Source organism: Cloeon dipterum, chromosome 2, assembly GCF_949628265.1.
Source record: "Cloeon dipterum chromosome 2, ieCloDipt1.1, whole genome shotgun sequence".
Lineage (NCBI taxonomy): Eukaryota > Metazoa > Arthropoda > Insecta > Ephemeroptera > Baetidae > Cloeon > Cloeon dipterum.
Window position 1 is genome coordinate 22,784,254 of NC_088787.1, and position 23,412 is coordinate 22,807,665.

The 23,412-nt window shown below is 39.9% G+C and overlaps 1 protein-coding gene across 2 annotated transcripts in view; it reads left to right on the forward strand.

Annotated features, from left to right (window-relative positions):
- Positions 1–1,453: 1,453 nt before the first annotated feature.
- LOC135936728 (glycine receptor subunit alpha-2-like) overlaps positions 1,454–23,412 on the forward strand; it is a 47,431-nt gene continuing 25,472 nt past the window's right edge. For both annotated transcript variants that reach the window (XM_065479662.1, XM_065479663.1), the window contains exons 1-4: positions 1,454–1,579; positions 3,229–3,310; positions 9,849–9,937; positions 12,506–12,573. In XM_065479662.1, the coding sequence (XP_065335734.1) occupies positions 3,237–3,310; positions 9,849–9,937; positions 12,506–12,573 (231 nt within the window). In that variant the 5' untranslated portion in view covers positions 1,454–1,579; positions 3,229–3,236. The remainder of the gene's footprint in view (positions 1,580–3,228; positions 3,311–9,848; positions 9,938–12,505; positions 12,574–23,412) is intronic.

A 23,412-nucleotide genomic window follows, 5' to 3' on the forward strand; every position in this document is an offset into this window, starting at 1 on the left:
TTATAAATGTAGCCCACATGATTGGAGTTCGCTTGTAATAACAATTTATGAAGCAGATTTTATTTTGCTTGGCAGAATTGGAGCATAATGCAGTGTTTTTTTGCTCTTTTTATCCCTGTCCTCTCGGACCGGGAAGGGCGCGCACTGCACTAGCACGAATGATGAAACCCGGGTCCCAAAACACCGCGAACGGATAACATGGGCGCACCAGGCCGCACAGGGACCCAGCCCTCAATTATCTTTTGTTATTTTTTGCTATTTCTTATGGATGTGGGGGATGTATTGGGGTAAAGTTGCCTTACTGATCCGCAATAAATCTAATTTTTGTACTGCTTATTCCTCGGAAAAAAATTATGCCAAGAAAAATATATTTTTTGATTTTAGAAACAAAATGTTATTTCTTAAAAAATATTTAGCTTCCACAAAATAAATAAAAACTTCGTGTTTTTAAACCTTTATAGACAAAGAACTAATCACTTTTAGGAGTCAGAAAATATCTTAATAATTGAACTATCTTGAGAGAAAAATTGTCATGTTTCAGTGATTTGCCCATTTGTTCAGTGATTTAGTCAGGATATTTAATTTTGGCTATGTAGCGACTTGCAACACGTAAAATACCAAAGAGTATTACAGCGCCTATTTCAGTTCATTGTCCTCAAAGCTAAGAAATCTAATATTGCATAATATTCGGCCTATCAAAATTGGTAATTCCAATGTTTGGAGGGATTTTTACATTTGTCTCCAAAATTAGTTAATCCCTAATGAGGTGTTGATATAAACCAGGGAATTCGACGGTTGCGTTCAATCCATCATTTGTCGTTGTAATTATACTGCCGACACAAAACATGAAATAATCACACATACCCGAATCTCCAAATGAAATTGAATCCACATCAATTGAACTCTGTACCAACGAGCTACTAATGCGTCAATGAGCTCGACTGAAAGAGAATAATGAATGTTTTTTCACTGATTAATCCGACGCAGATCCGATCCGGCCGCGCCAGAAGTGCTCTCTTTGCACATCGATTTGCGCGAGGGCAGAAGTTCATTTCATAAATTACGTCACTTCATAATCGAGAGGGAACTTTGTTAAATCAATTTACCGTCGCTTTCAAAGAAAAATTTTCAAGGGTAGTGCATTCGATGTCGAGAGCATGCTGCAATTTTAATTAGCGAAAGTGCACCGCACGAACGAGAGCAGTAAGTATAATCAGATAAGCCGTTAATAGCGTCTCTGTTCAGGGCAAAAGGGTCGTCTTGAGAAAGAGAGGAAAATGAGTGCTCGGTGGAATTAAACGTCGTCTAATTACTGCAATTAGGGCAGCAGCCGCGAGAAAAAGGCAGCCCCGGCCTGCAGGCGTCGCCAGAGTCGGGGGTGCGCAGGGTGGAAAGGCTGCCGGCTCGGGGGCGGCTGCTGCGTATGCGTCTCTCCATCTGCGCGGAGCAGGCGGGCGGGCTGGCTGGCAGTCAGTGGTTTGGTGCCCTCGCAGCCGCCCACACCGGCCGCACCACCAGCCCCGGCACCACACGCACGCTCTTTCTCTCTTCCTCCTTCGCAACACCGGCACCCACCACGGTAATAATTATCTTTTCTTTTCGTCGTACTCATTACCGCTTTGCCTCACCCACGGATACCACTCTTTAATGGTGTTGACTTTTAATTTTCGGCCCTGCGAATGCAAATTTCGACCGGCCGAGAGACGATCCTTTTTTACCCTCGTTTCCGGCTAGTAATTATTTGTTTGATCTTTGTGGGTAGCAATTTTACCTGAGCAAAACTCATTTCATATGAGTTTTGATCTAGGGGCCATCCTTTGAGCTTGATAAATGGCTGCATAAATGATTCTGACAGGTTTTTTTGCATATAAACTGCTCAAAATCACGCCAGAAAATTTAGCTTGTGTATGGGAAAATGAGGAAATTAACATACATTGTTAAAGCAGTGAAGTACGTAAACGACGTTTACGTAAACGAAGCACAAATTGGTGAAAGAACTATTCAATAGATTAAATTTTTATAATTTGTTGATATTGGGGCTCACCATCAGTTGGGAAATTCTCTTGGAACTAAAATTCTGCCACAGAAAAATCATACAAAATATTACAAATTGGTCAAGCTTTTACATTATTAGAAAAGCTACATGTTTATTTTTCGTAACATACAAATACTTGTATTATTGCTGTACGTATACCCTCTAGCCAAAACAAGAGTAGAGCAACAAAAGAAGACAGTTTTTAGCGAAGGGGACAGCAATTCTTATCTTTTTCAAACGTGCATAAATTAAGGTTGCATACCAGGAGTAAAACCTCTGAGTCTTAAATAAAATGATTCACTGAGGGTACAAAGCAGCAATCACTTTTAAGGACGTCTCCGTCATAGTGTTTGCTTTCTAAACCATTTTGCTATGGTGTCTATAGCCACTGGTTTTGCTATATTTGCCTTCAACGCCAAAGTGATGGAACAGGAAAATGAGAAAATAGGAAATATCTGCTAAAATTTCTCAAATTTTCCACACAGATAAATGAAAAAGAGCTAATATTGAAATACTCTAAATCGTCAATATTTACAAGTGACTTAAAAAGGATAGCATTTTTTACCATGTTGATTTATTTCTATTTGACCAAGTTTATCTCTTCTGAGAAAGCTTTAGGATAAAAGCATATTCGCGAACTGGCGTAAATCCATGTTCAAATAACATGCGGAGAACCGATTCAGAATAAATAAAAGCCACAAATGTATGGGACCTAAGTCCAGATAATAACCGCTGGTCCTGTGCCTCTCAAAATCTTTGTTGAAGCAAACAAATCCATTTAGTATCATTATCATGAGAACGAAAACAATGAATTTGGTTCTTCCAGTCATGTTGTTGTCGAATATATCGTCGAATATGATTTTTTTCTTACAAATATAAAAAGCCCCATTTTCGTTCTCCTCAGACGCTCCCGCCTTTGGAGCATTGGCTAAACGTATAATTTGAAGGCATTACGAGGAAAATATAGATGGGCTTCACAGTGATAAAAAGGCATTGTGCAGTTAGGCGAGATATATATATGGATTCTCGTTTATTGGCTGGCAACGACGAATGACGAATTTGCCCATTTTTCCGTTCCGCCGTAAATTGTCGCCGCTGATTGACTCCGGGGGAGAAAGGCTGGGGAACACACATGTCCACGTATACGCGAATCGATCACCGTTTTCATGACGTAAATCTTTTTACTGTTTCAGATTGAGAGATGATTCGAGCTGAGACAACAAACGCCCGCTACCTCAGCCTGGCAACTGTTCTCCTTCTTATTTCGGCCCACGGGTGAGTGAAATTGGGAAAAATCTTTTTTGCAAAGTTTGCTTTACACTCCCGATTTTCCGCCGAGCGAGTTTTCTTGCTGAACCGCGAGGGAAGCCTTCCTAAGTGATCACGTCGCTCTCTTTTGCTCCAGGCCCATTTGCGCTAAATGAAGCCCGGCATTAAATGAAAATTTTCGGGCTGGTTTCAACTGTAATTTTACTAACCAACCGATAAAACACTTCACTTATAATTCCAGCTAAAAACAATGTTGCGAAAAACCGGCAGATGGCAGCAGAGCAAATTTTTTAAATTGAATATTGCCTAAAATCGGTGTGCCGTGAAAGTTTTTTTATATACCGTAGGGCGATATTTTAAACTAATTTGATATACTTCTACGTGTGAGTTCATAAAAATAAGATTAAGGAGTGAAGGTTTTCCAACTCAGATTGTCAGATGCAGGGAGTTAGTAGCCAAGGGCGAATTCAAGAACAGGGTGTTTTCCAACTTCAACCTCCTCGCCGCGATGGGGCCGTAGAAAAATACAGTTTAACACTTTTAAAAACAGCTTTAAACTGTTGGCATGGGAATCCTGACAACGCTCTATGGCTGCTGAGAGGATACCACGCTTTCGTCCCTTACACGCAGAAGGTGAAGTTTGCCGCCAAAGTTTTTATCTACCACATAATACGCCTAAAATAAATACACGCGATTGTATTGAAAATTTTCAGTCCTTTTCCACTTAAAAATCAAGGAGATAGGAATTAAATATGCACTTCGCCTCGTTGTGGTACAAAATTTATTTTTGTTCGTTTCATGATTTGTAATGCCACTTGTTACACAAATTTAATGTCAATATACTAGAACCAATGCCGATTTATTATAGGTTTAAATATTTTAGGTTTAAAAAAATGAAAATATATCCAAGTACAAAATTAAAATTCATATAAAAGTAGTTAAAATTAGCCTTTTCGTGTTCTGCTTACCACAGATTGTGAGACAATGCGTTGTAGCTGTATTAAATTTATTCTCTATCAGCTTTAGAAATTGCGTCTTTATTTAAAACAAAAATGCGATTATCCATGGGGATAAGGTTCCTCTCCTCTTCCCCAAAGTTCCATTATCAACGCTATTTGAATCTAAAATTAATATCAAATTGAATTTCGAAACTAACTTTTGCTCGCTATTATCTCAACATTATGCAAACCAGACCACTCACGCAGAGGAAAAACTTTCGCAGATTCCACAATTTTGTTGGATAAATAAACCGCCACATATTTCCCAGCCGCAAGAGAACAAGCTCAGTTATGCAAACGGAGCCAAAAGGTGCTTCGTTTTATTCAAATAAATTTATTCGCTCGCTGTTAAGCTATGTCGGGCCGAGCTAGAGGTTTGTAGTGCATAATAAAATAATCTGAGGAAGGAATGTGCGCGGCACGTGAAGTGGTGAATAGAGTCATTCTCTTGGCCATGTATATTACGCTTCACATGCCGGCGAGCACTCTTGAAAAAATATGGGTGCGCTCTATCTTGTCCTTTCAAAAGAGTTTCCTCGCGAAAGAGCTCGCGCAGACACAAAAATTGCAATTGCAGACGAAGAATTTCGCTCGTGTTGTGACTTTTTTTCTTGAAAATTTAATTTTCAGCACTACTTTTCCTCGGTGCTTTACCATTTTTGTAAGTCTCGCATTTCCTTTGATTTCCTGAAAGCTTTGGAAGAGGTTTCCACATCCACGCTGTAATTGAACAAATGATGTTTTTTAAGTTATTGTAATATAAACTTGAGATAAAAGCTACAATTTTTAGTCGATAAGCTGAAATGGTTAACAATACACTATAAAAGGTAACAATTCTATCATGTTAAGTTCTGGCTTCAAAAGAATCCCTGCAAGGATAGAACTATACAATGTCAATGAAGATTTTTCAGGGACTCGAAAAAACATAATTCCTCATTGAATTTTAAACTCATATGCTACAATTTTTTTTATTGTAGCAGCGATTATTGAAACTTATTTCCTTATTAAGAATATAAATTACCAATTACATTAAAAAAAATCGATTGTGTTATAGGAATTTATTTATTTCAACCTTTTCTCAGCAATTCCTGTGTGTCCCATTAACAATGAAACTCTCAGAACGCTTTATATACCTCCGGTGTTTAATTTTTTTTCAAATGAAGTATTTCCAGGCTTGGGTTCCTTGCAAGCTCGAAAAAGAACGTTCATTTCCATTCCAAGCAGCAATTTCGCAACGGCTTTCCGGTATGAGAAACTCGAGTGGCAAAATAAATTTTCCCGGGTCTGCCAACAGCAGATCTAATTCTACACTTTAATCCTCACGCGGCCGGTCGTTTAAAAGAAGTAGCAAGACAAGTCATAATCGAAGGACGCGCGCGAGCATTTTTATTCATTTCGCCGGCAGTCTAGTGGGAAGATAAGTTGAGCCAGAGTTAGCAACTCGGCCTGCTCGCTGGGCGCAATTGCATCTCTTGACCCGCACCCTCGAGAGCTGTTATTAATGTATGCCGAGCGTTGCGGTGTATATATGTGAAAACTTGTTGCTCAAACACGGTGGGAGCATGGGTACACGCGAACGCTGGAAATGAAGCGACCGAGCTGACTTGATTACCACCGCGACCAGAATCCAATTAAAACCGCGAGCGAAGTGAAACGCGAACGGCATGATATACTCGCCGAGAATACCAAGTGAGCAGACGAAAGAATTGACAGCTCACTTCCGACGAGACGGCAAAAAAGGATGCAGTAAAATGGGCCTTTCGCGTTTCAGGGGCGTCCCTCGTGCTTTTTTAGAGAGTGCTTGTGCTCAACTGATGTGAAAGGGAAGTGCACTTCTTGACGGGCTAATTTATTTTCAAGAAAATTGCCAACTGAAATAGATCGAGGGGAGCGGTGTGTTTCAGCTATTTCAAAGCTTTTACAATATGAGTGTATATCTTTCGTTTTCTTCACAAAGAGGCCAAAAATGAGGCAAATGGAGTGAAAAAGAATGGGAAAATTCACAAAGGAGCGGAAATGGCGGAGAGACAGTTTTGAAAGACTTTTCAGACGCGCACCGACTCAAATGTTGACTCTCGGTTTCAAATGGCCTGCAGGAAAACGGGTTAAATCAATAATTTTAATCTTGAATTGGAAAATGCGGTTGCGGAAACCAAATTGGCGTAGTCTGCTGAAGAACATGCAGCGGCTCCCCGCAGGCACTGCGGATCCTAAACCAAAAATGAAAATCAGCCGTTTAAAAATTTAGACAACCGCAGCCCCAGTGGCGGGCGGGACACATGAATTTACATTATTTTCCCCGTTTCCACCCCGCCGCACCCTGCAGGCAATTATACGCTGCGCGTCGCACCATACATTATGGATTCTGAATTTTTTATTGCTCTTCTAGAGCCGGAATGATTTATGGTGACAATTTTACTGCGAAAATTGGAGCTGTTTGTCATTACCTTTTTTCTGCAGCTCAACTTTTAATGTATCTGTCAACCCTCGTTTTGCAAATCACGAATTTGCATGGTGGACAGACGCGGAAAATATCGTGGCCATAAGTTTTTCTGAGAACAATTCGTGGTTGTCTTGAATAATTGCATGTCATTAGACGAAGGCAAAGTGTTCTTCTCAATTCATTTTGTTTTGAATGAAGTTTTAAATTACTTTTGGATTAAGAATGTTAGGAGGTAAATCAGTGTTGCGGCGTTTCCTGGAAAGTGTCTTTGTACTTGTATTGATTGAATCCTCAATATTGAATACACAAGGCACGCCGGCTAAGTTCGTGTGTGCACAATATTCGGCTGATTGCACAGCAACCATGGCATCAATTTTGAATGAAGCGCGTGTGTGCTGTGTGTGTTTGCTTGCGTGTTACGCTTGAATAATCGAAATATTTAATTGCGCGACGCTCGTTCACTTTTAGCAAACAAGGACGAACTAGAGCAGTTGAAGGAATTCGGTGCCGACTGCGAGTGGAAACATTTCCCTTGAAACGATCATCGCAATTTGGCCGGCGGCCAGGCAATCAGTCGGTTTACAACCGAGAAAGGCGATGGTTGCTCAAGAAGGCGCAGGGCAGACAAATGGGCTCGTGAAATTAATTACGCTCAAGCTGTCTTCATTACCAATGACAAGCCAGACAGTGCAGACTTAAAAATTAATTTGTACAGTTTGAGCTAATTAAAACAACACGACGTTGTTTCATTTGGCAGCCCTAGCGGGCGACGATCGATTTTTTGGAGTGGCGAAAATGGTTGCAGTGACGAAAATTGTTCCCTCGTCAAGTACATGCTGTAAGGAATGCTAAAATTAATTAAATGGTGAAGATATATATGAGCTTTTATACTGTATAGAGCTGTGTGTTACTATCTGCCTGTAATTTTTATTGCTATTTTAAACTAATTGCCAAAATAAAACTTTAAGAAATGAGAGCCGAGCTTAAGAAAACTAAATATGAATGATATACTGCAAAATCCAGCCATATTTTTGCTTAGCCTGCTCTCAAAGATTGGGATAAACACACAATTTCCTACTCTCAGCGCAATGCGAATTTTTGGGGAAACGACTGCAAAGTAAGTGTACTATATACCAATGATTGGCACTTGTCTCCCTATTAGAAATAATCCAGTTCTATTTCATTGGAAGAAGATTATCCGCAATAAAGGCAGACACCGTCAAGTTAAGAATAATCGAGTTTGGTCACGAAAAATGGTCAAGTACCAAATAATTTACGGATTACCGAGATTATCTGCCCATTGTAGACCTTTATTTCATTTTATTTGTTTTAATTTTTCAAATAATTAATGTTTTAATTTTTCAAATAATTAAAAAGCAATCAACTCAAACGAGCCACCAACAAAATTTTGTCCCTTCCCGTCTTTTAGTCAGCTTTAAAGTCGATCATGTTCGACTAGAGCAGAGACAGAGACCGATAGTTTTTTTAGATTCAAATTTGGTTTATTACGGATCAGCAGGGCAACTGTGCCCCATACATCCACATCCAGAACTTAACAAAAATATAACAAAGCATTTTTTTTGTATTTGATAACAGAGGGAATAGTAAAATCAGTCTATCATATCAGTATTTGGCAAGAAATGTTTGGCTCAGTTTTTGTTTGAATGCACTTGAGTTCCCATTCATACACAGATTCGGCGACAGGTTGTTCCACAGGCGATAACAAATGACTTGGAAGCACTGCTCAGGCACTGTTACACTGACAAAGGGGGCCCGAAGTCGCATTCGATGCGCCCGTGACCTACCCAAAAAATCGACATCATGCATTGTTGTTACAAGATTGCGCAAATATTGGGGACTATTATTATACAAAATTTTGTGAGTCTGGACTAGAACATGCAGTTTACGTCTATCAGTGACATTTAATATTTGGCATTTTTTATACAACGGGGAAAGTCGCTGACCACGTTTCACTCCGAAAATATACCTTATGAGATGATTTTGCAATACTTGCAGCCTATTGATCTGCGCCGCGCTCAAGTTACAAAACACAACATCAGAGTAGTCGAAATGGGGTAGTATCAACGCTTTGACTAGTTTAATTCTGATTTTTTCTGGAGTCACATTCCTAAACTTCTCTAAAGTTTTTAACGTGCCAAAGACTTTTTGAAAAATTCGCGAGACTTGCCCTTCCCATGACAGGTATCGGTCGAACACAATGCCTAAGTTTTTGACTCGGTCGCTGAAATCAAACTCGTCGATCATGTTCGACTAGAGCAGAGACAGAGACCGATAGTTTTTTTACAACATGATATATCTGTAGTAAAAGGTTGGCTTTATTTTAATTCCAATCATATATTGCTCTTTTTCGATCGGCGATCACGAAATCTTCTTTAACATATTTTCCATTTTCCAATTGATGAAATTCTAGCTGCTGTACCTTCTGTTGGGCGATCAAATTCATCGGGACCGGGATTTTTACCTTGGCCAGTGGCACAGCCGCTGAATAAAAATATGATCTCGATTCACCTTTGAATTTCCACAAGTATCTAAATATAGCCAGCTTATTTTCAAGGTTTACCATAAAAATCCTCTTATGCCTAGAGGAAATTGTGCCTTCGTAACTATAAAACTCTTCTATGCATTCATTGGGCGATGAAGGGTTCAAATGCCACTCAGAGATGCAAAAGGAGCAATCCTTCTCTATTCTTCTTGGTAAAGCGGCTTAACCATCAATTGAATAAAAATTTATAATTTTTCAAGTTCCTCGGAGCAGAGTATTATATAATTTCCTTCTAGATAGGTAGGCCTCACAATAAAATGTATGCTTATTAAAAAAACTCTTTGCCACATTTTGGCAACATAATTTTTCTTTTTTTATCCAAAATTTAAAGTTCCCTTTTTTGAAACCAGAAATACCGAGTCAATCGATGGAAATTCTCCAGTAAATCATTTTGCTTCAATTATTTGGTTTAAATTTTGCGATTCCACAGAGCATATTTATATTATAACGTTGTATTGATTGATTAATCAATACAACGTTCTACCATAAAGCTGTTCTCTCTAACCAACCACCTGACAAATGATTCGAAATTTGTTGCAGGCATGCGGCTCGAATCGACCACCTGCAGATTTTGGACAGCCTGTTGAAGAAGGACTACGACCGCCGAGCCACGCCGACCAATCACTTGAGTGAGTGCAATAAAGCTTAATCAAGTGTCATGTAGAGCTTGAATAAATAATCGATTATGCCGATATTAAACGCGTGGTGCACAAAGGTCGCCGGCTGAATGAGCTCTGGCAGGGGGCACGGAAGCGCAAGGGCAGGGGGCGGAGGGCGAGGGTGCGGCGGTTAGCCTTGTTTTCTGATGATGGTATGTCGTCGTTGTCAGGACACGAGAGCAAGCAGCCAGCACTCTAGCTCAGTATAACATCTTTATCTTTAGCTTCATCGTGGCTGCAGGCTTTACTGCCACTAACGAGCCACCCCTGCGCTGCATTCTCAGCAGCGAGCACGTGTGCGTTGTTGTCCTTAAGCGAAAATATTAGCATCCAAATGCAGATCAAATAACTTAAAAATTTTTCACTCAGGACTTAAGTTTTTAGCTTAGATTGAATACTAAATTTACAAATAATATGCTAAGAAAGTCATGAATGAACAGTATATATATAAAATACGAGCCGATTCAATATTTAGATTTTAGTTTTAAGGACTGGAGTGAGAGAAAAAATAAATACTGGAATCAAGTTTGTGTGTCATTTAATACATCAAATTAATTAGCAATCAAAAGGGTCGGGGGAAAAATTAAATTGTAATTTTAAATTCGTCAGTCAAATAAATTAAACATTTTAATGCCAACCTGACCTGTCTCACAGTTTCTCGGGTGAAATTAAATGATGAGACCGGCTCTCGCATTTATCAAGAATAATACTTTTTCGTGAACATGTTTGTTGCATTTTTAGAGAGTTATTCATAATTTGATATCTGTTGAATTTATAGAGCCTATAGGGAAAATTACTAACTCCGCGCTGTTTATAAATATCTCCTCCTTCGCTACAAATCGTCACCTCGTCATCATGGAATGCTACATCAGACTTCTGGTATTAAGGGTTCATTTTGGCTTAGAACTACTTGGTTAGAAGTTATAATAGTGATTTGTTATTTATCCTCTTACAGCAAAAAATATTGTAGATTTAATTATTCAAGTTCATTATTTTATTTGTAGACATCTTTCTAAAATGGTTAACACAATTAATATGTTAATGCTATTGAAGCAAAATGAATGCATTTAAATTTGAAGAAACAAAAGGGGCAAAAATTTCAACTTGCTTTTACTCAAAATGCTTGAAATAAATAATCCGCTTTTACTGTCCAACAAGGTCATGTTTGAACGCTGTCTTCCTCGTCAATAGGACTTTGTGCGCATGTTAATGTGTTGCCTGACTTTCGTTCGAGGCGGTAACGACATTACAATAAGCAGCCTACGAGAGAGCGAGCGGCTGATCGGACCTGCTCCCGATCGCAGTTTGCCATTAAGTTTAATGAGTCTTGCCAGCACCTATATATATAATTCGTTTATCCACGATTGGAGCACATCCCGCTTCTCTACACACGAGATCTCGGCAGAACATCAATTTGAAATTTCCTTGCCTGCACGTCCGGATATATGATAATGCTTAATTAAATTTAGTGCCGCCTGCATTCCCAAAGGGCTGTAATGCAATACAAAGGCAAATGAATTTCCGCACAGTGATGGCGTACGCTCTGACAATTCATCACGCGCTCGTTAAAAAGCCGGTGCGCGCGATTGCCACTTTGGGGGGTGTTATAGGCATTGTATCGCCTACAAATATTTATCTTTCATTAAGCTGCCACCGCGTTATTGACAGCAGCACCTAGCGCATAAATTATTACCGCTTCGATTTATGAATAGCACATTGAATTCACGGCAGCCTATGTAGGCTAAAAAGTAAGCACCGAGCAAATATTATTTCTGCTTAGTTGAAAGCATTAATCCCATTACCAATTCAGCATTATGTGCTTGATACCTGCCGATAAATATCACCTTTAAACTAATTGCAAGGTGGATAGATAATCGAGCTTCATGGAAATAAACCAGCAATTTTCATACTTCAATGGGGGCTTTAAAGCGTTTAAATCCGATTACGCTTTGAGTTTGCAATTTATATACATAATTCTGGTATATCTTAATCATCAAAAAGCTCTATTGACGGGAGTTGGATTCCAACAAATATTTACAGTGAAAATGATTTGAATAGATTTAATTTTAATATTTGTAATTGGTTGCATAACTAAACAGAATTGATAAATCTTTATTTTAGATTTTCCCTATTTCAATAATTGATTTTCTGTTGAGCGATCCAATTCGTCGGGACCGGAATATGTCCTTGACTGTAGCTGATCCTATCAATAAAAAGATAATGCTCGATTCCACGAAAATCTAAATGACCAGCTTGCTTTCAGGATTTATGATAAAAACCCTCATAAGCCATAGAGGAAATTGTGCTAGAAAAACCACAAACTGTTTTAAAATATTCAATTGGCGATGAAGGGTACAAATAACCATTCTGAGAGTAGCGAAAGGCGCAATCCTTCCTCCCTTCTTCTCGCTAAAGCGGCTTACAATCACACGACACATTAAGTTTTCCCTTCTCATATTCTTTGACACGACGGGCATGGGCGTGCAAAATTTGACAGATGACAGTCTAATTCTCATTTCGTTATTTTTCTATTTGCAGACAACGCGACGACCGTGCAGTGCGAGCTGTACATTAGGAGCTTCGGATCAATCAGCCCTGTCACCATGGTGAGTGCAACCCTGCTATTTTTTCATCCGCTACAATTTCCCAATCTTTAAGCATAGCGACAGAAACCAATTTTCAGCCGACTTTGCTCCCTTTGATCACCGTGTCACTCTCACATAGTGGCGAATCACATTCTTGATTGAGTGGCACAACAGGGAGTGTTGCGAATCAAAAGTTCAAACCGATCCAACTTCTACGTAATTGTTGCACCATTTTTTCTTTTTATCCCTATCCGAGGACCGGGAAGGGCGCGCACTTTGCTAGCATATGAATGCTGAAATAACATCGCGAACGGATAATATGGTTGCACCAGGCTGCACAGTAACACAGCCCACTGAAGGGCCACGTGCCTCCGCACCGATAACTTTTTGAAACGTCAGACATTCGTCCCGTGATGACAAATCACGCATGCCGAAAAGGTGCAAACCAGCAAGTAGCGAGTTTGCCTATAGGTACCTATAGCTATACAGCCGGCAGGGATCGAGGCTTTCCAGTAACCAGGTGGTCAACCATAATCCAGCTACCGACTACACGCATGCTGCATAACTTCGGTGATCTAACGAGAACCGATGTGTCCAGCATGCTGCACCCGAGACAAAAAAGAACATTAACACGTAACATTCCAATATCAATTAATACTCCTTCGATTGATCTTACAATTAGTTCATCTGATTTTTTTCTAATATCCATAATTTTGATTCATAGAATTTCATAATGATATTTAGGAGCATTACTATCTATGCACCTGTTCAATCGTAATATTTTTACAAGGAATACTACATCAAAATGTTCCAGTTATACATAGAAAATTTTACAAAACATTGGCCTGATTGAATAAATTCGACAATTTTCGCCAGAAATGCAACTTAAGTTCCGTTACGTGATGAAATTGAAAATACATCAGTCAAAACTAAATGACAAAAATGACCTGAGAAAAAGAAAACAACAAGAAAGGAATTTTGCACAAGTATCGTGGCTTCATAATGTTCTACGAAGAGGCGCAATGATCGTAGATTTTTTTGCCCATCGAGGGCCAATCTTGAAGAAACAATTCAGTATAGTGGCTTATTTCTGCTTGCCTTTGTTTTCGTTTAATACCCCGCATAGTCTTTCCGATCTTTTGAACCCCAAGCCGCTTTCCACCCCGTGGTTCTTCTTTTCTAGCCTTTTTAGAAGCCAATTTCTATTCCTTTGTCGAACCTGATCAAGGCGGCACATATACGCTATTTTCAAATGGAAAATGGGAAACGCACACGGCACACGCATTGTCGTAATTAGATTTTGTTCGGATATGTACAAAAAAGGCAGCTGATGTTCGTCGAAAAAGGCACAATAAAATGGAATGGTATGCGCAGTCGATCGGAATCGTCTCTGATATTACATTTTAATGCAGTGTAACCAACCGGGAAGTGCAGCACTTTCAAGTCTGACTTTTGCCAGCCGGTATCTTCGGCGGAACAATATTCGCAGAAAGGCGGATGCGAGTTTCATCAAACTACTACGCCAGCCTTTGTGTCTCACTGAAGACGCAGTGGTGAAGTTTAAATCTCGGCTGATTCTGCAAAAGCTTCCTCGTTTGAAACCCGCCATGCAAACACCTGCTGCAAAGGGAATACATTTCTGCAGAGTAACGTACCGTTCGCAAAACTTTCTTCTGCGTGGAACACGCGTGATTGCCTCCCCCGGGGGCGAGTCCTTTGCACGCGAATATCGGAAATAATTAAGCACAAACGCGCGTGCAAAAAGAGAATAAATTCGTCAAAGGCGCATTCCGGAGCCAAATACTCTTCCGTCTGGCGGCGCATTTTAAGAGCGTGCGCGGGTGCGCAAACTTTTGCTCCTTTCCGAAACGCGTTTTCGGAAATTTCAACCCTCGGGGCTGTGCGGCTCGTGTGTTGGCCAAGATTATCCGCGGTGCCTCATGTTAAATTCAACAGCAGCGAGCAGAACGTGATGCCGCCGCTTTGTAGTCGACCAGGGCATTAGGTTGATTCTGCCCGCCTGATTGCGTTCATAAAAAATTCCCAGCTCGCACATTTTTTTATTAAACACACAGCATATATTTTCGTTCAATAGCAGCTTTCCTGATGCGCGGCCAAAGAATACTGACAATTTTGAGATGAAAGCCAACGCCAGTTTTCCAGATTTCCCGAGGCCGATGCCCCAGGAGACTGCGTTCTGCGGAGATTATATGCGATTAAGGCGGAAGTGCTGACTTTATCAAAATGGTCCAGAAGGCCTCCTCCGAAAGCACAGCAATAATTTGAAATGAAATTCAAAATGTTCATTTTCTGCATACGCGCTCTACAACTGTGCGTGGGTCGCTTTAGCAAATTGAAAGCGATACTCCAGGAAAACTATTTTTGCTCTAAAAGTTGGACAAAGATCTGGAAATTAATTTCGTTTTTACGTGTGATCTACGTGCGCAATTATTACTTTTTGATAAAAATTCAACACCATTCATACCCAGGGTATTTTATTACACAGCAGGCGTCACTAAGATGCACACCTCTCCGAGATATTTTAAGAAAAACATTTTGCACGCAAGCTGCAAAAATTTTGCTCTCTCCCAGCTAAACGTGATTCCCACGAATAAAACTTGGTAGGCTAAGTCTAATGGATTGCGATTATGCCGTCAGCACATTAAGTTGAGGAAAATGAAGGCACAAATCTAGGAGCTAGACAGTCTGGCAATTTTGCTAATGCACATTGCGGATGCGAATCCAATTTGGCCAGAGCGGCGTTCCATCAGGCGTGAACTCACCGACTGACACGAACGCAAACACATGGAAGCCCAATGAGCACGATTCAATCCGAGCAGTGCACCAATCCACCCAAATGCACAACACACAGAGCCGAATCCATTGCGCGAAAGACAAATCCCTCATAGCACCGGAGTACACACGTCGGCGCGGATTCGTCCACATTAATTGCCGGGAAAGCCATCCGAGTGTGTTGAGAGCGAAAACGTCATCAATCACGAGCCGATCAATCGCTCTATTCTCGCCGCGGATAATGCAATGAGACTTGCGGCCCCAGGGTACGCGCAGGGTGCGAATTATACACACGCGTGTGCCGACAAAATAGCAGAGCGGCCAGACAAACCCGTGGAATTGGATCCGCCGGCGGCGGCGTTCGCACAGCGCCGGTGAACACACAAGCAAACAAACAAACGCCCTGCTTTTCAGTTCTCCCGCTTTGTAAATATTTAATTTGCTGCCATCCCGCAAACCAAAGGTGTGTGCAAATAAGGTGAGTGTGTATGTGTGTGTGCGCCTAACTTAATTTGTCTGATGGAATACGCGAATTGGCGTGTGGGAGTGCAAAAATACAGGAGTTTGTTTTGTCTGTGTCGTACAGACTGCGATCGGGCAATGGCCGGGCAAACTCCACGCTCCTCCAACAACTTCAAAGCATGGCATTTTGCTCGGGCCACTCAGGCACCATGTTATCCGCTCAGCGGTGTTATTGGGACCTGGGACCCAGTGAGCTCATAACCCACGGGAAGTTCTGTGGAGAGGTTCTAAAAAAATAAAAAATAATGTTACTCTTATTTATATCTTCAGAAATATTTGTCAAGATAACATTTCAAAGGTAATGGAAAGCCTTCCAGCAAAATATCTGAGAACATATAGGTAGCAGGTCATTCCTGGATTTAATGAGCCTGAAAGAAAAACAAACGTTAGCTTAAAAGCATTCGCATGGAGCAGAACGATGCCTTTTACATCAATTGCCCTCACTCTTGCAACTCTGTCTATATATCTGATTCTTTTTGTTCAAATACGGGAAATTAATGATGAATCATTTGCGAAAAATACAGCATTGTTACTGACACAAAATAAAATTTAACATTAAAAGTTCTACTACATATGATGTAACTTATTGACAAAAGTGAAAAATTGAAGATAGCAATTCCGTCACAATCCCATATCCCTGGTCATCAGCTCTTTTTTAGGGCTCATCAGCAGTATTTCAAACCCAATAAATCCTAAGCGTGGATAATTTTGATTAACTGATCGTTGAAAACGAGAATACTCATTGCTCAGTTAGCAAAAATCCCAAATAGGATTGACGAGTTACGACCTTCTCAGGACCCCGACTTGCCGTTCCTGTGATAAAAAAAATTGTACCGCTTACAAATATTGATAAGCTCAAACACTCCATCCAACATTTGAAGCAAATTCATAGAGTTAAATTCTAAATTTAAATTTGCCACGTAACCTCACCCAGCAATTTTGTTCCTTTGGACAACCGCGTTTCTCATGTGTCGGTTTCGGACTACTAAGCCCGCGCCGTTCCGTCTCACTTACAATTAGCAACACATCAGTGATTTGAACAATTTTGTATGTTAAAATATCCATGCGTATTTTGCTTACTATTGTTTTTTTTTATTATTTCTCTTTTCCACTGAAAAGAAGCTTGGCTAAAAATATTTGTAATATATATTTATAGCAATTTATATTGGCATAATTTTATTACCGTGACCGTTGAATTGACAATTTTAACATATGTACAACTTTCCAGCTATCACAATAACATGAAAATAGAGCTGTAGAGTCGATATTATCCAGAGATAAAAATAGACGCTGTTGAAAACGGTTCGGTTCAAATCAGTCAAACGCATAGAGAATCCGCGAAACGTGAAATTTCTGTCAGCATTTTCCGCATGCGAGGGTGATTCATTGCGGCCAAAAAAGGACCTTATGTCGGTGGATAAAAACAGACAAATTGGTGTGGATAGAGCAGACAGGCTCCTTTGTGATTCATTCCCGCCGACTCATTGTAGGCTGCAGCGACACACAGAATCAATGACACCGCGCCGTGAGCGGTGCCGTGCGGTGCGGTGCGGTGCGCTCCACTCACTCAGCGGGGCCGCCTCCACTGAGACGAGCGGTGTCATTTTTCACGAGAGCGCGCGCGGCCTGAAAAAAGCTCGCAACTCGTTCACATCCACGCTTCGTGTACACCAGGGATGAGATTTCTAGACCCTTTTCGCTGCTATTCAAGCCGAGTTTCTTGAAACATAGTGACACAAGAACAAGGAATGAAAACTGTCATTATTTCTGTGCCTGCGTTTTAAAATAGATTTGGTATCAGGTTCATATTTCAATAAAAGAGGACAGGACAAGGATTCGAATTGAAGAATCCTGCTATATTACTTGAGTTTTCAATTTACTCACTTATTTAAGTTTTTTGTTGTTGAAATTTGAGTACACATACGTACAAAAAACACAAAGAAACCAAATCTATTTAAATTAGGTCTGATAATTGTGATTTATTTTTTCTGATTTTAACTATGTAATAAAATGAAAATAAAATTTTTATTTGGAAATTTCATAGCAACTCTTATTCAAGAAACGTAATTCGCTTAATTCACAGGGAAAATTTTGAAAATATTTGTCCTAATCAAATTTTTACCAATCTTTCATTTCTCATTCGATTAAAATATCTGCGTGGAAAATAAATTAGCCTAAAATCATGCGAAAAACTGCCTCAACTCTAATTCATGATTCCCACAATATTTACTTTCTCAAACTTGGCTGCTGTGGTAGCTTACAAGCTGTCTGAAAAACATTTTTCTTCAGATTATACACCACGTTGCTTTTATTTTGTAGTTCAGTTAATTAAATCAAACACTGTCATCAATATTCCGGAAAATCATTATTTTTAATTTGGTTCGGAATCTCACCCCTTCATCCTATAATTTGACCCAAACGAGAGGCAGAAACAGAGCTTTTTGATGTTCGCCTACTCGCTACAGGCTTCATTCCCATGCACGTTGTCCCTTTTAAATCTCTTTGCCTGGCTACGTGATTAATGATATTAATAGACGCGCGACAGGTACGTTTCGCTGATGAAATTAATTTTGCGTCCTCTATGTTTTCAACTGCCGGCGGCTTTTTAATTTGGACTCGCGCGACCAGGATTCACTTCACGCCACGCTTGTCAAAGGCCCGCGAAGCCGGGAAATTTTAATTAGGTCGTTCGTTTTTTTCTTTTCGTAATATGTTTTAAATATATTGCATTTACACACTCGTTTGGTATTACTAAGCGAAACTCAGCCTCTTTGCTTTTAGTGAAATAATGAATTTCCGATTAAAATGGCCTCCTAACACTTTATTCACTTCGTTAGCGACTTACCCTTTTACTGTACTGCAATGATTGCGTAATTACCTAATTACGCACTCTACCGACTTTTTCTAATCTGCTCACATGTTTTTCCTGAATTGATTCTATTTAAAATTACCTTACTGTAGTTATATGTCAAGCGAAGGCGAAATTTAATATTTTCAAACATAAAGGAAAAAAGAATGCGTTGTTGAACGTTTCTGCTCATTTGCTCTTGTTGCATTTAATTATTTTTCCGTTTGATGTCAAGTTGTATCCAGCATTTTTCACTGTTTGGGTTCTCCCGGATTTATGTATTGGGCTCTGCTCCAGAATAACACTGAAATATGTGAAAATTTAAATATTTACTCTTCTATTGTCGTGACAAAGCAAAATTACTAAAAAAAAAAACTCTCAGCAAGGAGTCCACATTTATCTAAAGAAACTTTTAGGCATAAATCTGACCTTTTCCGTTAGCAAAAAATCTTTGATGGATCACAGGCTTCGCTTTTTAATTTGGAAATGAAAACTATTTACGTTCATATATATCTTGATCAGTTTTATTTTTGCTGCCACTATATGAAAGTTACTTCCAAGAAATTATATGAATGCTTCATCCATTTGACAAAATTCATCATTATCAGCTCCAAAATATGAAAGAAAGCTAGAACCATTTCAGCTTCAGGTCACTTTTCATTTTTCATCATTTCATGTGCATTTAACATAGAACAAAAATTCGTATGCTGTGCTACTAAGCAGGTCATACAATAATGAACTTGAAAAATATTGCCAAGCACGTCTACATGCACAGTTCTGCGCACTTACGATCAGAGGCAACTTTTTCTCTTCTTCTGTGCAACACATTAACCTACTACCTGAGAATTCGAAATCGACGACACGTTCCTTGCGGTTCGATGATTGATATTCCCGGAAGAGCTTTCACAGAGCAATATCTGAATTCGATATACCACCATTTTTGCCCTCCATATATTCTCGGCGCACGCAAAAAGTGCGTTGTGCAATACTTGGTCAATTTTTTTCGCCAAATTGCGACTCCCCAGTGCGCCGATCAATCATTGTGTCGCCGTTTGCCCACACCCCCGACGCAGAAGTGGATGGAAAAATTGAGTTGTCGTACGCAAAGTTTTTGCTGGACCAGCACCATGCATCAACCGCGACGTGTCAGCTCTACACGCTGAGACTGACGTGCTTGTTGTGGCCACAACGTTAATTGTTTCACGGAAAAACGATTTCAGCTTTTTTCTATCTTGATTTATGGTTTCGTTTTTATCTGCAGGACGAACAAAATCCTCTCTTGCAAGCCTCAATCTAAATCAAAGCAGGTTTTTCGTGTTTAAGGAAGAATTTCTGATAAAAACTTCTAAATTAACTAAATCTCCAACAAGAATGATTTATTTTATGAAGTTTAGATAACAATCTGAACTCGCACAGAGAAAGACCGTAAAATTATTATTTAATTGAAGTGATTTGTATCAGGATAAAGTGCACATGAGAAGAATTTCAAATCTTTTCATATCCTATAGGTTTTTTTGTATAGCAGTATAAAATTATGTAATATCTTTCACAATTAAACGAAATATAACAGAGCTGAAACAACGCAAAACAGCAATAATTGTTCTTATCCCCCATTAAATTTGCTTTCATCGGCAGGCTGCTTCTGTCAGCTTTCCGCGGTAGCCAGCCGGAGGTAATTTCCAAGATGTGCTTTGTTTCCCCGCGGCCCCCGGCTGGAATGGCGCAGTGTAGATTTCCACGTCAATGCGGGCCGCAATTTGCATGATAATGGTCTCGATTAAAAAGTGGTCGACCGGGCAAAACACCAACATGACCGCACCGCGAGATTTTACTACTTTCTGCTTTCTCTCTCGCACTACCTCTCCGGGGAAATCTGCAGAGTAAATGTGTCTGCATCAGCTGTTGCAGAGTTTTATGTTGCTCCTCACTGGCTGCAGGCATCGATTTAGCGAAATTAAAATCGGATTTCCGCCACCGGCTGCTTTTTGTGATAGAGCTTCAGGCTAGCTGGCAGCCGCCGAGAGAAAAGAAGAGAAAGGCATGCTTCTATAGTGTTTTGTGTTCTTTTAGTGTATCGCGTTACAGAGAGTATAAATCTCGCTGAGAGCAGATTAATTTAGACGTGGAGCCATAATTTCCAACGCCATTATTTCTTTTCTCTCTCTCTCTCTCTCTCTCTCTCTCTCTCTCTCTCTCTCTCTCTCTCTCTCTCTCTCTTTCTGCCATTGAAGCACCAGCATCCACGCACGCACCACTATATTCGGCGAAAAATGGATTAGAGAAAAAGTTCCCCACTTTCATCTATTCGACGTTGAAAGAAAATTGTTTCTGACTGCCTTTCTCTCGAAAAAGCCGGCCAACGAATTCTTTCATCAAATCAGCTCTCGTGAATTATTAATTCCTTAAGCACGGCTGATTAATAATGGATGACGGAGGGATATAATATTTGCCCCAGCTAGATATGGTCCATTGGTTTTTTTGCCTTCGTGCTTTCAAGGTCAAGTTGCATTTTTCTTCTCTTTTATGTTTTATTTCTATTCCAGACAAGATGACGAGATTTAATTGTCTATACATATTGATTTTTTAAGTAATATAAGCCCTTCTGGAACACACCACAGATCCACAGATTTCGGTGGCACATTTCCCTTGGCACAACCAAAAATATCACCAATTCTCCAGTAGCTTCTATCTAATTCATTTTTTTAGTTTCAAAGTAATCTTTATTGTGGTTCTGCAGGGCTATTTTGCCCCATACATTGCCATATCCAGACAAAATAATATCAGCTTGTACATAATTGTTTAGAAGAGTATAACGATATGTGGTAAATTAAAAAATGATTGTGTTTCCCATATCCCCTGTCCCTATATTTTTTTATTAAATCGCGCCGCGCGTACGATGAGTGTAAAACAGTGCGTACAGAGTGTAGCAAGAAGGAGAAGACTCCCACACCTGAGCTGCGCGCGAAATGGGTTTACCACGAGGGGAAAGATTGCGATCTCTCGCACGAAATTCAGTCAGTCGCCCAATAACCACTGTCCGCTGACCTTCCCGATGGCTTCGTTAGAAGGTTCCGGTAAATGTTTCATCCGTGGACAGGACGGATCCAACAGAAGCTCGTTCTCGAGCGGAGTACATAAGTTAAATAGCTTATTCAAACCATATTTATGGGTGTCTTAAAAATTGAGCAACGTTCTGGGTGCTCATTTTTATTTTTATTGGCGCGACTGACGGTAGACTTTGTGCGTTGTGTCCCTCAGGTAGCCCTGGTGGGCTCCTTCGTAACCCCTGGTGCGGCCCCGTCTGCTGGTGGTCCATTTCAGACGTTTAGGTCGGCACCACCCCAATCTGAAGTGGTCGGCAACCAACACCTGATATAGGCCCTTCCTGTAGCAGCTCCATTTACTCCGCGCGACTTCGGCACTGGAAGCGTCCTCTGTTTTGAGCGTCACCTTTCGTCGTCGTCGGCGCCGTCATCGACTCTCTTTTCATTGTTCATCTAGATCGTCAATCGCTAAGTATAATATTTAGAACTCGCGTGCGCGCGTATTACCGAATTTCCGATAGCCGAATATTTTTTTATTGAAAGGCCTATGCACTATTATGGTAAACCCTATTGTTCTGATATCACAATTAATGTTAATTTTCTCATTATATCGTTATATATTTAATATTCTATTTAGTAATAATTTTTCTACAATTCAATTGTCCGATGTTTAATTTGTCCGCACACCACAGCAACACTTTAAATTAATTTTAAGGGTCGAAATCAACGAGCTGAGAGTAAACTTTATTTTAGTCCGGAGTTTTGTTAGTTTGTTTGATTTTAAGTATTAACGACTTTTGTGTCATTATAAATGGAAAAAAATATAGGGACAGGGGATATGGGAATCACAATCATTATTTAATTTACCATATATCGTTATAAGAGAGGTGGTTCAATATTTCTTGAAAAATTGTTCTTTTAAAAATTCCTTGAAAGCACTTTGGTTTCCGTTCGGTGAGATGTTGTTCCACAGGCGGTAGCTTTGAACTTGGAAACAGTTTTCGGGCACTGCAACACTTACATGTGGGGCCAGCAGTTCCATTTTCTAACCCAATATCTTTTTGATTGCGATTCATATCTCCATTGAGCTCATTAAAAAAACATAATAAATAAACTTATGCATTTAACTTGTGAAAACCCTTCAGACTATTTACACCGGTGGTTAGCGTGTTTATTTATTTGCAATACCATAACCGAACATTGGTTACGGCTAGCAGTAGCTGTATCTGAACCCCTCACTTACTTATATAGGTTAGCAAGTTTCCTTCGCAGTTTGAACAGCTTCCGGCTATTATATTGCAGCTATCCTGCAGCTGAAAGTCCATGCTCTGCGTTTCTAACAGATTAAACATAGTTACCAAGTTTTCTAGGCTTGATGTGCACTTTTTTAATAGCATATGAAACCTGGAGTGCAAAGTTCAGCGTCTGTTGCTTGCTTCACGCGAGAATTTTAATCGTTTCCGTCCATTTTAAAAGCTTTTATTGTTCCAACACTTTCTTGAACGAGCTCGCTCTTTGTGCATTTTCTGCCTGAAAACTGCGAGATCACTAATAGGAAAATATGTTTGCCCTGCTTGTTTGCATCGTGCTTCCACAATCGATCTCGCAAGAATAAACAAGAACAATAAAAAAGTAATAAATCTGCCGATGAAG